This window comes from Cetorhinus maximus, chromosome 13 (genome assembly GCF_964194155.1).
Source record: "Cetorhinus maximus chromosome 13, sCetMax3.hap1.1, whole genome shotgun sequence".
NCBI lineage: Eukaryota > Metazoa > Chordata > Chondrichthyes > Lamniformes > Cetorhinidae > Cetorhinus > Cetorhinus maximus.
Window position 1 is genome coordinate 55531280 of NC_135891.1, and position 13619 is coordinate 55544898.

Sequence of the window (13619 nt, forward strand, 5' to 3'; positions counted from 1 at the left end):
CATCCAGACTATGGTTCGTGACACCTCTGAGGGCCATGAACCACAAATCCTTTAAAAGCTGGCCTGACTGAAAACTGTGGGGCTTTAGGATATTCCTGCTATGGAGCCAGCTCACCCTCTTAACCTACACTGGTGAAAATTGGGAGAACTGGAAATGGAGTTGGGATCCCAGAATTGGGTTCCAGCCACCATTATTTTCACTTCCACGGAGTCTCCATCACTCCATGCAAATCCAGCTCAATACCACTAAACTTTGTAATCTGTGAGGAGGGATCAGATCAGTTCACAATCATGGTAGTGTAAGATGTTACACTCGCATACAGAGAAAATACATTCATGTTGAGACTGTGAATTTAACATCTGGAATTCAATCCCCACTTCAAAACTAAGCCCATTTGACACTTCAGTGCATTTGTTGGAAATGCCATTTTTCAAATAAGGCATTATTGTGTGTTCTGGTGGTTCGGGTGGATATAAAAGATCCCATGGCATTATTCAAAAAATAAACAGGTTACCCTCCAGGTCTACTGACCACAAAGTGTTTCTCAACTAATACCCTCAAAAACAGGTTAACTGGTCATCTATCTCATTTCCTGTTTCTGGAAGGTTGGTTGTCATGTTTCCCTGCTTAAGAACAGTAATCAAATGTAATTCATTGATTGTGAAGCACTTTGTGGGATATCCAGATGATGTGAAAAAGTACAATATAAATGCTAGTTGTTTCTTCTTTTACTGACCAGTCTATGGAGCACCATCAATGCAATTCAAGGAGGCAGCTCACCACCACCTTCTCAGGGGCAATTAGGGATGGGCAATAAATGCTGGCCTGGCCAGCAACACCCACATCCCATGAAGGAATTTAAACAAAACCATTGGCCCAGTTCCTCGTGGTGCACAAAACAATAGTATTTTTCATTTATTTTAAAACAAAATTATAACTACAATGGAAATATTAACACTACATTTGATGCTCTGTTGTAGCACAGATGACTTCCTGGCAGTCTGCTTGGGTTTTCCAGGAATTAGGCTTACCATAGTGAACAGAAACGCCAATTTAAAATTCTAACTAATTTTTAAAAATAATTATTTATACAAACCGTTTCAACTACCCATGTTTTTCATGAGGTGGAGAGAGACACAAGTCTCAGAATGGGGTCATGGACTTACAGAAGAAGCTGAGGGCAAGGCAGGATTATACAATGCTTCAATCAAGCATTAAATCAACGGTTGGTATGAAATGTACACAAACTCACTCAGTTCTCTGCACAAAGTGTGATTCTGTTGAGGAAAATCCATAATCTAGTTGCTACAATGTCAGTCAACAGCCTTATCTGTGTTTATCAGCCATTCCCTGAACACTTAACTACCTTCAGGTTAGCTTACTACTCCCAGCTCATGAGAAAGCTTTTCCTGCCTACAGCTCACATTTTCTCATTTATCATTCATACAGTTAATCATTTTCCTGGATGTATCTCTCTACATTCCTGTATGTGAAAACATGCCAAGTATGGAAACTGTAAAATTGTTAATAATTTGCTGAATATGAAAGAAATACACTGGGGGAATCATTCACTTTTGGCCCTGGCAAAATACTAACTAACTTGCATTTAATGTAGCAAAATGTCCCAAGGTGGATCACAGAAGTGTTACCAAAAAAATGTGACACCAAGCCACACTAGGAGACATTAGGACAGATGACCAAAGTCTTGGTCAAAGAGTGTCTCAAAGGAGGAAAGTGAGGTAGAGAGGCAAAATGGTTTAATGGGGCAATCCCAGGGCTGAGGGCCCAGGCAGATGATGGCATGGCCAGCAGTGGTGAAGCAATTAATAGCAGGGATGTTCAGAAAGCTGGAATTGGAGGAACGCAGGTACTTCAGAGGGTTGTAGGCCTGGAGGAGATTAAAGAGATAGAGGGGGATGGTCAAGGAGGATTTTGAAAACAAGGATCATAATTTTACAATGAAGGCATTGGGAGCACATGGGCAGCAGAGTTTTGGATGAGCTCAAATGAAGCAGATTGGCCAACTGTTTCTGAAGTTCTTGGTTCAGAGCTATCAATTGGACTAGATAACGTTGCCTAGCACATCTAATGTCCAGTTCTTGATCAGTCGTTATAGGTGCGTGGGTAGCAGCAGATGGGCTTAGTACATCTCAGGTGCACTTGCACCTGCCTAAGTTCTCTTTGGTTAATCCTTCATATTTTCGTCCAAAATGTCAGAGGGGATCTGCACATTCTGAATGCACAAGTGTCTAGTCCAGGGTTCTCCCAGACTCACATTTTGAGACTTTATTGTTTCAATCAGATGTTTTTGCCTATCCTCCCCTCCTTGTCTTTCTTATATTCTCACTAATTTAAGAAGACCTATTCCTTATTGTCTTTTATCACTTTTCCAATTGTTACGATCGGGCGAGGAGGGGTGAACTGCCCAAAAATGCCTTTTCCAATCCAAATGTATTTATTTGTTAATAAGGAGCCAATCAAACCAGGTTTTCCTTTTTTTTTATTCATTTACAGGATGTGGACTTCGATGGCTAGACCAGCATTTACTGGCCAACCCTAAATGCCCTTGAGAAGTTGGTGGTCTGCTGACTTCTTGAACCACTGCAGGTACACCCACAGTGCTGTTAGGGAGGGAGCTCCAGGATTTTGACAGTGAAGGAACGGCGATATATTTCCAAGTCAGGGTGGTCTTTGCCCTCGGGTCACACATTAGGAAGAATCCCCTGCACAGCGCAGCCTGCAGCTGCTGTTAGACCCAGGCAGGCAGGGCTGGCCGCTAAGCCTTCCAAGAGCACTGCCAAAGAGAGACCCCCTCCAAGCAGCTAAACTGAACTCCACTGCCTGCAGGGATTTGGAGGACGACTGGTAAATCCCAATTGGCCTCCGTTAACTGACCTCAATAGGCTTTTAAGTAGCTTAATAGACTAAGCGCCACTTGTGGATGGGTAACACTGCCACCATCTGCAAACTGTCCTTGAGCAAATGGTGGGATAGAGACAGGGAATCAGCATGCAGGCCAGCATCGGGAAATTCCACGCCTGCCTCTTCCTGCCACTGGCTGAGACAAAAAGTCCAGCCCATGGCTTTAACAATCCTTTGTATTTGTTTTAAAAGAAATTCTCCAAATTTCTTCCTGCACCTTTTTCATTCCAGTGTCTGGCCATTATAGATAGCAACTAAAATGGAAGGCTGGCCAACTGCACTGTATTTCTTGTGCTAAGGTATATGCAGTGCTGGATGTCATGGCAATACAGTCTCTTCCCTCCCCACACGTTTTACACCAATATGTTGAGTCAGTTGTGTTGCTAAGTTACCAATTTTCATAGTTTGAGAATGGATTTTCTTTCAGCACATTCTACCCAATAGTAACAAATTCTAAAACGTATCTTGTATTTACTATTTAATTATTTTAGGACAGCAAACTTGTAGATCGGATTGAAGTAGAGGTAACTAATGGGATGAGCAGAGAACAATCAATAAAATAGACTTCAAAATTTAATTGTAACAGTCGTTAGAGTTATTTTCATGAACACCTTATTCTAGAGATGTGAGCGATACTGGAAAGACCATGTTTATTGTACATCATTAGTTGCCCTGAGAATGTGTTGGAGAGCCTTCCTGAACCATTGCTGTCCTTTAGGTGATTTTACTCCGACAATAGTGTCAGATAGGGAATTCCATATCAATCCAATGGTAATGAAGCTATGGCAATATACGTCCAAGTCAGGATGGTGTGAGACTTGGAAATCAACTTGGAGGTGAAGCTCTTTCTGTCCTTGTCAATGATCAAGATCTTAATGCAGGAAGGTGGTGGTACCTTGGTGAGTTGCCACAGTGTAGTACAAACACTAGTCACAGCACACTTGTAATGAAAATTGGGGTGGGGGGGGCGGTCACATTGAATTAAATGACTGTTTAATCAAGCAAACTACTCTGTCCTGAGGTTGTTGAGTGGTGCTGGGGCTGCATCCATCATAATAGTGACAAACCAGTAATGCAGGAGACACAATTTTAGCCACCGGGGATAGCATACATTGCTGACGAAAGTTGTGTCAGGAGGCATCACTGACACTGCAATCTCCTGCAGAATAAATGTCAATTGGTTCACTACGGAGTTGGACTGGAGGTTGTTCTGTTTTTACCAGCAGTGTGGGTGGGTGAAGTTTCAACTTCTTCCCAAACAGATTAGGACGTTCCCATTGGCCTGTACAGAGCTGTGCCAGTCATCATGGAGCATGCTAGCCCCAGGAAATAATTACAGTTTCCACAGTTTTAAAATGGGATCTGACTACTATAGAAGGCAAACAGCATTACTGTACAAATTAAACTGTAACAGGAACAACAGACAATCGCACTGCAGAAACAATTCTGCTGCACCGAGCTAAATGTGTTCCTATTACAAATATAGGGAACTGTGCACCCTGAAAGCATTGGGTGCGGATAATAAAATTAACCCTGAATTCCACAATTGTTATTTTTAAATGGAGATGATGGACAAAATCATCAGCAACCATGTTCTCGCAGGTTTGTTCGTGGGCTTTCCCTCTGTTTTGGACTTAGCAGGACCAAACCCATCACTGCAGGTGGCAGCAGGAGGACTGGCACCCAGTCAATTTATATGAAAGCATTATTCAAAAGATCTTATTAAAATAAAAAGATGCATCCCATTAAGTTCAACTTGGAAAGCTTCTTGAATTCAACAGTTCTCCATACCATAGCTTACTGATGGCTAAGTCATTGTGACACTGGGAGGAATCGTCCCGGTTTGCATAAAGTGCAGTAGTGGGCAGGAAAAAAGTTGTTTTACCCACCGGCTGCAATGGCGGATCTTCGTACCATGTCATCCCATTCCCACCTCATTAATTATGCAGCCAAAGGAAACATGTCCTCTTGCTGACGGGTGGCCTCCGGTTTGCCTTCCACACCGTTACCTCAGGCAGGGAGCCATAATTAAACTGCAGCCACGCGCCTACTTCTCAATGCCTGCAACTCATGACTGCTCCGGTGAAGACATGGCCACAAAAGCCAAGACGAGTTCAGCCCTCCAATCCAGTGACACATCCCTGGGATGCCTTCTGGATGCCATGGAGGCCCACCGCGATATCCTCTACTCCTGTTCTGGCTGCAGCAGGTCCATCTGTCTCACCATTCCGGCTTGAGAGGTGGTGGCAAAGGTGGTCAGTGCCAATGGAGCACACAAGAGGTTGGCCATCCAGTGCAGAAAAAGGATGAATAATCTCATCCGTGCCGCCAAGGTAAGTCAACCATCTTATCACTCTAAACTGACACACTCACAAGACCATCACACATTCACTGCCAGCTCAAGGAACATCACCACTCACTTTCTCACATACACCCTCACATCTCCATTTAGCCTCATCTCCTCTGGAGACTGCCTCCTCAGCCCTCACCATCTGGAGGCCACTTGAACAGATCAACATGTGCTCCCACACACATCCTGAGATCCCCTCCTTCCCCAGGACACCCCTCACCCTACAGCCTCTTCCCTTGCTTGAGGCCACTTCTCCCCCTTTCCCAAGCCGTTGAAAAGCCACCCCTGCCTTACAGATGGTCTGGTAGGTAGAGACCAACCCGTAAGCCCCCCTAAAAGTTCTGTGGTGCTGCCTGCAAAGCCTGGCATTGATGGCTGGCTGCAAGTGCTGACTGAAGCAAGGTAGGCAAACAAACCTCGAAGTCCCGAGTGAAGTGCAGCTTGCCAGGTGCCTGGATGATCCAACATAGGGGGATGATTTCAGCAAGCAGGGCTTATAATGAGATGCTAAAGTATTGAAATTAGGTTCCCGCATATGGCGGCGGGAAACGCAGCCCGGCATTGATGGGTGGAGCAGACAATCGCAAACTGGTTTCACAACGGCATGAAACCGATTTTTGGCCTTCTTGCCACATTGTTCATCCCCGCCCGCAATGACGCCTGACGCCAATGGGGCTGGAAAATTCCAGCCACTATTTATTCAAAGCTTTCACATTAAGCATCTGGAACAAATTCCACCCAACACAAAATAGATACCATAAACAAAATCCCTATCGTGCACTAACGCAGTAGCAAGCACCATGGTAACATTGGCACTCACCAGAACCAAGTTCAAGGTTGTCCAAGTCACTTTTGGGAAACTAAACACCAGAAATAATACTGCCTAAATTAGCAAATGCACTTCTGTGACATTCCTCGGTTTGCTATTTTAGCATTGGTGTTATTCTCTTTAACAAAATGGCTTTAATACTCCTCTTAAAATAGCAACTTTGTGAATTGGTACCTTCCAATCAGTTCAAAATCAAGAATTGTTTAAATGAATGTCATCATTATGTAACATCAAACTCAAAGATGATTTCATTGTCATTGTATTTCAAAACTAAGGAAGTGCAATTCAATTAAGTGGCTAAGTCTTCAAAGTCACCTATATTTTTGCTTCTTAATGAAAGCTGTTCAGAAGGAACTGTTGCAAGAATTTTTAACTTACATTTTAAACATGAACATTCCTATCTAAGATATACTGCAGAAGACACTGTTCAGTTATCAAGGGGTGTGGGAAATTTGGATGTTAGCATTTTCCATGTCAGGGATACATTGGATCCTGGCTAAACAACATCTTGATTTTTAAATCCTCATCCTTGTTTTCAAATCTCTCCATGACTTTGTTTTTCCCAATCTCCATAATCTCCTCAAGCCCTACAACTCTCCAAGATATCCTCCAATTCTGGCTTCTTGTGCATTCCTGACTTTAATTGCTCCACCATTGGTGGCTGTGCCTTCAGCTGTCTGAACCCTAAACTCCAAAGTTCCTTCCCGAAACCTCTCTGTCCCTCTATCTCACTTTCCTACTTTAAGATGATCACTGGAAAAAAAAGACATGCTATTTAAGCTTTTCATCTTGCACTCATCAGGATAGCTTTCAAGAAATTACCAAACTGGAAGCTTCCACCAATCAGAGTCTACTTACCAATCAATCAGCATTCTCTTCTCAAGCAGTATAAATCATTGTTCCCCCATTGCAGTTTGGTGATTTCTTATGAGCTATGCGGATGAGTGCAAGATGAAAAGCTTTGATATGTCTCTTTTTTCAGCAATCCTCAAGTTCTGTACTATTAAATGACTATTTAAGATAATCCTTAAATCCTACCTCTTTGATGAGTTTTTGCTCATCTACTTTAATATTTCTTCATGTTGCTCAGTGTCAGATTTGATGATAATGATCCTGTGAAGAATCCTTGGTATGTTTTACTATATTAAAGGTGCTATATAAATGTTACAAACTTGATGCCATCGTACTTTGCTTATTTTATCTCAAGAGACCGTTCTATTTGGTGGGGGCTCTAATGAACTACATGTTATAAATTATTTATGTCTATTTTAGTATTAGTCAAATGTTTTGCATTTTAAAACTGTTCCTGGTTTTACAAAATAAATAAAGTTGTCTTATCTTGAGGAATCTGGAGCTTGTGTAAGTATTAGCACTGATTTGAACTGAATGTGGGAATGTGGTTTGAGACTGCACTTAATCCAATAGCAATATCATAAACTGGATTATTGTTAATCCCCAGATGTATGTGCCTGCTTGAACAAAAAGCAAAATAACCCAACAATTTAGATCATGAGCTCTACACCACTTACAGAAACTATCAATAATTGGTGACAGCTGTTGGAATATATATCACTTCCAGATAAAGGGGATGTCAAAAAAAAACTAACTGAAGAAATGGAAATGCTAACAGTACAAGAAGAGTTAGCAATGGTTTGGCTGGCAGCAAGGGACATCCAACACCATTTGTGAAGAAAATTTTCCAGAATGGGAAAGGATCAGAATATTGCAAACTTGAGAAGAAGTTCAAGCAGTAAGATGAGATTCAATGTTGCAAACTGGCTCTGGATAGAGAAAAGAAGCAGGGCTCTTGACCTCCTGGCCTAGCAGTTTTGTGGTAGCACCATCACAACATGGATACCAATGGTTGAAGAAGAAGGCCTTCTCAAGGGAAACTGGAAATGGACAATAAATCCTCTACACTGGGGAAACCAGTGCAAGATTGGGTGAGTGAAGCAATCATGTTTCCAATTGCTTATCACCTTAATTCTCCACTTCGCTCCCACTCTGACCTCTCTGTCCTCGGCCTCCTACACTGTTCAAATGAAGCTCAACTGAAGCTTAATGAACCACACCTCATGTTTCAACTGGGTGCTTTACAGTTTTTTTTTTGACTCAGCATTAATATCAACAATTTCAGTTATAACAACTGCTCCCATTTTTCCAACAGTAGCTGTTGCTAATGATTTTCCCGCACCTTTAGACACATCTTTTACTTTTCCATTACCTACCCCTCTCTACCTTGCACCAACATCCCTTTGTCATTTACATTCCTTCCGATGTACTCCTTTACTGACTTCCACTCTTATCACAAGTCTTCCCTTTTGTTCTTTCCTACTCTCCCCCACCTTCCTGCTACTATACTTACTTTAAACCTGTTATACCCCTGTTTTCCAGTTCTGTTTAAGGTCATTGACCTGAGATGTTAACTTTCTATTTCTCTCTTTAGATACTGCCTGACCTGCTGAGCATTTACAGCATTTTCCATTTAATTTCAGATTTCCAGCATTTTGTTTTTATTTCAGATTTCCATCATTCACTATAATTTATTTTTGTGTGCGCAATAAATGCTGGCCCTGCCAGTGATGCCCAAATTGCAAGATTGGCTAAAATAAAGTGAGAATTAATTAAGCAGACTTGCAAAAGACTGACGAAATATTGCAGATATGAAGTGGAGGGAAATAGGAAGCAATAACATGAACTTTTATTGACAGAACAAAGCAAGACACTTGCAAGATTATTGGATGTAGGTCGAATAAATTAGGCCCCTTATTCATATTTATTTATGCCTAATAAATTTTTTAAACTAAACTTTATACCAAATCTTAAAATGGGACAATACAGATGGATTCTTAGGGGTATTTAAGTTTAGTGAACTAATAATAGTGAGACAAATAAACATAGCCACAGAAGCTTAGAGGTAAAGCAACAACTTGCATTTGTAGGCCCCTTTAATTTAATAAAAACTCCCAAGGCACCTTCACACTGCATTATATGTATAGTGCAGATTATTATTAAGTAAAATAAGTAATTCTTATCAATTTTTGCCTCATTTAAGAAGCATTAAACATTACATAATGCTATGATCATAGTTAAAGAGTTAATAAAACATTAGGAATCTGCCTTCTTGAACTATGTGGTATTCTTCATAGTGGTTTAATTTGTCGGCATGACTTTCTCGACCACTTCAAAAGGCAGCTAAGAGCCAACCACTTTCGCATGGGATTGGAAGCACATATAGGCCAGGGCAGGTAAAGATCGCAGGTTTACTGGCTAGGCTTTTACGAGAATCTGATAGCTTCAAGACTACTTTTACAGATTTTTAAAATTAAATTCAAATTCTCAAACTGCAATGGCAAGATTTGAACATACGTTCAACATCCATGTAAGAGTTTCTATTGATTCAGTGGACGTTTACATATGTTAAAACCAAAAATTCAACAACTACAGTCCTTTTCCTTCTCATTAGAGATGCTGAGGCCAATTAAAGGATCCTCTCCGATACTAAGTGAGATCATCTTGGATAAAACATTGAACCTAGAACGTTCTCACTCTTCTTGAGTCCTTGGTCTGACTCAGTATGGTATATGGGAACTCTCATGAGGACTTGGACACACTTTGTTTACTAAAGTGTTAAGAGAAGCACACCAGCTGGACTGATACAGGACGTAGCTAGGAAAGAGTTGTCATTACAGCTCCTTGCTCCTGTAGCATTATCAAAGCTTATAGTATATTAGGCAACCAAGCATTGGTGTGGATTTTTTAAAAAATATTTCAGTTTTTTGCTAAAACATAGCAAACAATACAGGAAAAGCCCCCGCCGATCATGGCATTCAAGGGGGAATTATATTGTTATCTGAAAAGGAACAATGCGCAGGATTATGGGGAGAAAGTGGGCTAATGGCACTAGGTGCATTGCTCATTTGGAGAGCCAGCACAGACATGATGGGCTGAATGGCCTCCTTCTGTGCTGTAACAATTCAGTGATACTGAGTGAATTCAGCAACTGATCATTAAAGAGACTGTTAATGCCAATGCCAAAGTTGTACCTTGGTGCACCATTGAAAGGCCGTCTCCCCGCAGTTACATTAGAAAGGTTCCAGGGGTTTTGGATTACAGTTACATGGATAGACTGAAGAACTTGAGTTTGTTCTCCTTAGAGCAGAGAGGGTGAAGAGGGGATTAAATAGAGTTGTTTCAAATTATGTTGGGTTTAAAAAGAATAAATAAAGAGAAACTGTTTCCAATGATTGAAAGTTCAATAACCAGAGGACACAGATTTAAGGTGATTCAGTAATTCACCAAATGAATAGTTACATTCTGAGGGGAAATGGTCCAGTGGCAAATGACCTGTATTTTGCAGTTGTAACGGAAGCAAAACTGTTACAGTTCTTTGTCATTACAGCTGTGAAGCTGACAGCAATTTCTGACATCCACTCATACACAGTTAAACACAAGAAACCCAGAGGGTGCTGTCAGTGATTTCCTTCTTATCCACAGGGTGCACTGTTCAGGTCCCCACAGATGGAAATCTTTCGAAATCATTTGAATTAGTGTGAGCTTCCATTTATGCACCATTTGCCTCACTGTAAAAATCCTTGAAAAGGTTAAGCCTTGTTGAATGAGGTGTAATTGAGTTTTTAGCAACAAGCTAAGCTTATAATTATTGATGAATGGCCTATCTGGTCCTGAAAAACAGATTTTATATTTGTGGAATGTCAAATTTCTCCATTTTGACAAAACAATCCTCTTAATTGGTTGCTGCCAAAAATATCCCACCCAGAGTACCGCCGTCCACCTGGGTTTAGCATTCACTTTCAGTCGCGGTGGCAAGACAACCAGGAATTTAGGAAAATTTCACCCCAAATCTTCTTCATCACACAGACTGACTATTTTCGCCACTGTGACATCACCCACTTTCAATCCTACCTCAGTCAATTTGCCACTGAGCCCAGCAAGTGTTGGGCAATGACTATTTCAAGGAAGAGAGAATCTAACAACCTTCCCTTGACATTCAATGGCATTTTCATCACTGAATTCCCCATTATTAACATTCAGGGGGCAATCATTAACCAGAAATTTAACTGGACCAGCCATATAAATACTATGGCTGCAAAAGCAGATCAGACACTGGGAATTCTGAGGTGAGTACCTTACCTGCTGACTTCCCAAGGTCTGTCCACCATCTACAAGGCTCATGTCAGGATTATGATGGGATATTCTGCACTTGCCTCAATGAGTGTGGCTCCAATAACACTCAAGAAGCTCCACACCATCTAGGACAAAGAAGCCCACTTGAGTAGCACCCCAGTCACCACCTTAAACATCCACTCTCTCCACCAGCAGCAGTGGCAGCAGTGTGTAACATCTACAAGATGCACTGCAGCAACCCACCAATGCTCTTTCGACAGCAACTTCCAAACCCGTGACCTCTACACCTAGAAGGACAAGGTCAGCAGGTGCATTGGAACACCTGCAATTTTCCCTTCAAGTCATGCATCATCCTGACTTGGAAATTTATCGCCAATCCCTCACGGTTGTTGTTTCAAAATCTTGGAACTCCCTACCTAATAGCGCTATGGAAGTGCCTACACCACACGGTTCAAGAAGGCAACTCCTCACTACCATCTCAATGGCAATTAGGGATGGGCAATGAATGCTAGCCTTGGCAGTGATGGCCATATTCCCGCAAATGAATAGAAAAAAAATCATGTTCCAGACCAGATTACTCCAATGTTTTCTTTGCTAGCTTCCAATACTCAGGTTTCTATAATCTCTTCTACTTGTATCCTATCCATTTTATGAAATCCTATAAGCGATGCCAAAGGCTACTGAGAGTAATGTTCTGGTGGTCATTGGCAATAAACAGCTTTAATTTGCACATGTGTGACATATTCTGGATGCACAAGACATCCCCAAAGATAAATTAATCAATTCCCATGATGTGTCTGGATATGGCATTAAAATAATAAGCCAAATATGGAAGAGAAATGAACTCTCTATTAATCTTGAAATTTAAATAATTCCAACATTATGCACAAAATAATTCTGCCAGAGGTAGTCATCACTTTTTACTTTTGTTCAGTTTTTTTTTTAATTACCAAAGGTAAAATTTTAGTCTAACGTTAGCAGACAAAAATACAATACAGGATATCTGCAGTCAATCAAGGGCTTAGTAAACAATTTTCTTACACATAATACCCAGAACATTCCTTCCTGTACTTTTCCAATACTGAATAATGCTCCAAAGAATATTTCTTAATATGTAATACTTGCAATCTTGTTCTAGATTTTTTTAAGTTTAGAAATGTTACTCCAGTCCTCGATACTTTAGTGTTACATATCCAGCTAAGTATGCAGCTATAAACTTCTCTAAGCCAGCGTTTAAACATTGAAAAAAAAGTGCTTTACCATCTTCCTCAGAGTATAGCCGACACCCCATTGAACAACTGCATTGCTTCAGGATGTATGATCCGCCTACACCGTCTGTATTCAGAAGAACAAGCCTGTACTAAGGGTCAGCACTCCCCACTCATAACGATCAAAGTTCTGCATTCAGCTGCACACACTGTAAGGTCTCTCCAGAGCAGCAAGCTCACAGAATGCAGCATGACCCGATGAATTCAGAGCTCTGTTGAACTCAGAAAAGTGATTAGCAGTGGGAGAAGTAATGCATGAATGTGACTCCTTCAGTGGACAAGTAGGCTGATAAAAAGGGGAGGGAGTGGAGGAGGTCTGGGAAAATAAATCCTGTCTTCAGAAATTCCCGAAGCTTGAAGCCTCTCTACCAGTTCAAAAAAACACTTCAACTGAACATTTCAATTAGCATTGAAGTACCAGTTAGAGTTCATTGTTCTTTAAAGATTTCCAAATGTAAAGGGTTCCATGAAAGATCTCCCGCTCGAGTAAATTCACGTTACCTCACTCTATTAAGCAGAAGTTCATTTTTGTCACTTAATTCACAGGACACTATAAACTTGCAACAAATATTTGCACTTGCCATGGAGAGACCATGCTTCTCTCAGACGGCTTTATGGTGCTCAGAGAGCCAGAAAAAAAATGTGTTAAATTCTCTCTTCCACATTGTAAATAGGTTTACAGCTTGTTCAGACACAAAGCCCCTTTCATGTGACACGGCTGACTTTTATTTTGTGTCCCACAGCTGTATAAAGCTCAAGTTAATATCCAGCACTAAGTTTAGAACTGCCTGAACTGGCAGCTCCATCTGAGCTACTGTAGCTCACTCTGCCACTGTACAGTCCAGGACGCCTCTTTCCACTCACTAACCAAGTAACCCCGCCTCCAGCCTTCCGTGCCTGGTCTTCCTGACAGGGGAACGCCTCCCTCTTGTAAGATATATCATGAAACTGTTAAACACACCCTCGAAAGGATTTGTCCTCAAGAATTTTAATGGCCTTTTGCCATGTTCCTGGCACTTTGTGGCATTCGTGCGAGGTATGGAACAACTTTGTACTGTATAGGCTGTTAACATTGTGACAGCTCGACTGTGGTATCCTTAG

The 13619-nt window shown here is 41.3% G+C and overlaps 1 protein-coding gene across 3 annotated transcripts in view; it reads right to left on the reverse strand.

Moving 5' to 3' along the window:
• Nucleotides 1-13241, reverse strand: part of LOC144688615 (pleckstrin homology domain-containing family G member 4B-like) — a 202449-nt gene extending 189208 nt beyond the window's left edge. For 2 of the 3 annotated variants that reach the window (XM_078555392.1, XM_078555393.1), the window contains exon 1: nt 12511-13241. In XM_078555392.1, the coding sequence (XP_078411518.1) occupies nt 12511-12513 (3 nt within the window). In that variant the 5' untranslated portion in view covers nt 12514-13241. The remainder of the gene's footprint in view (nt 1-12510) is intronic. The other variant, XM_078555395.1, reaches the window with a different exon arrangement.
• Between the last annotated feature and the right edge of the window lie 378 nt (nt 13242-13619).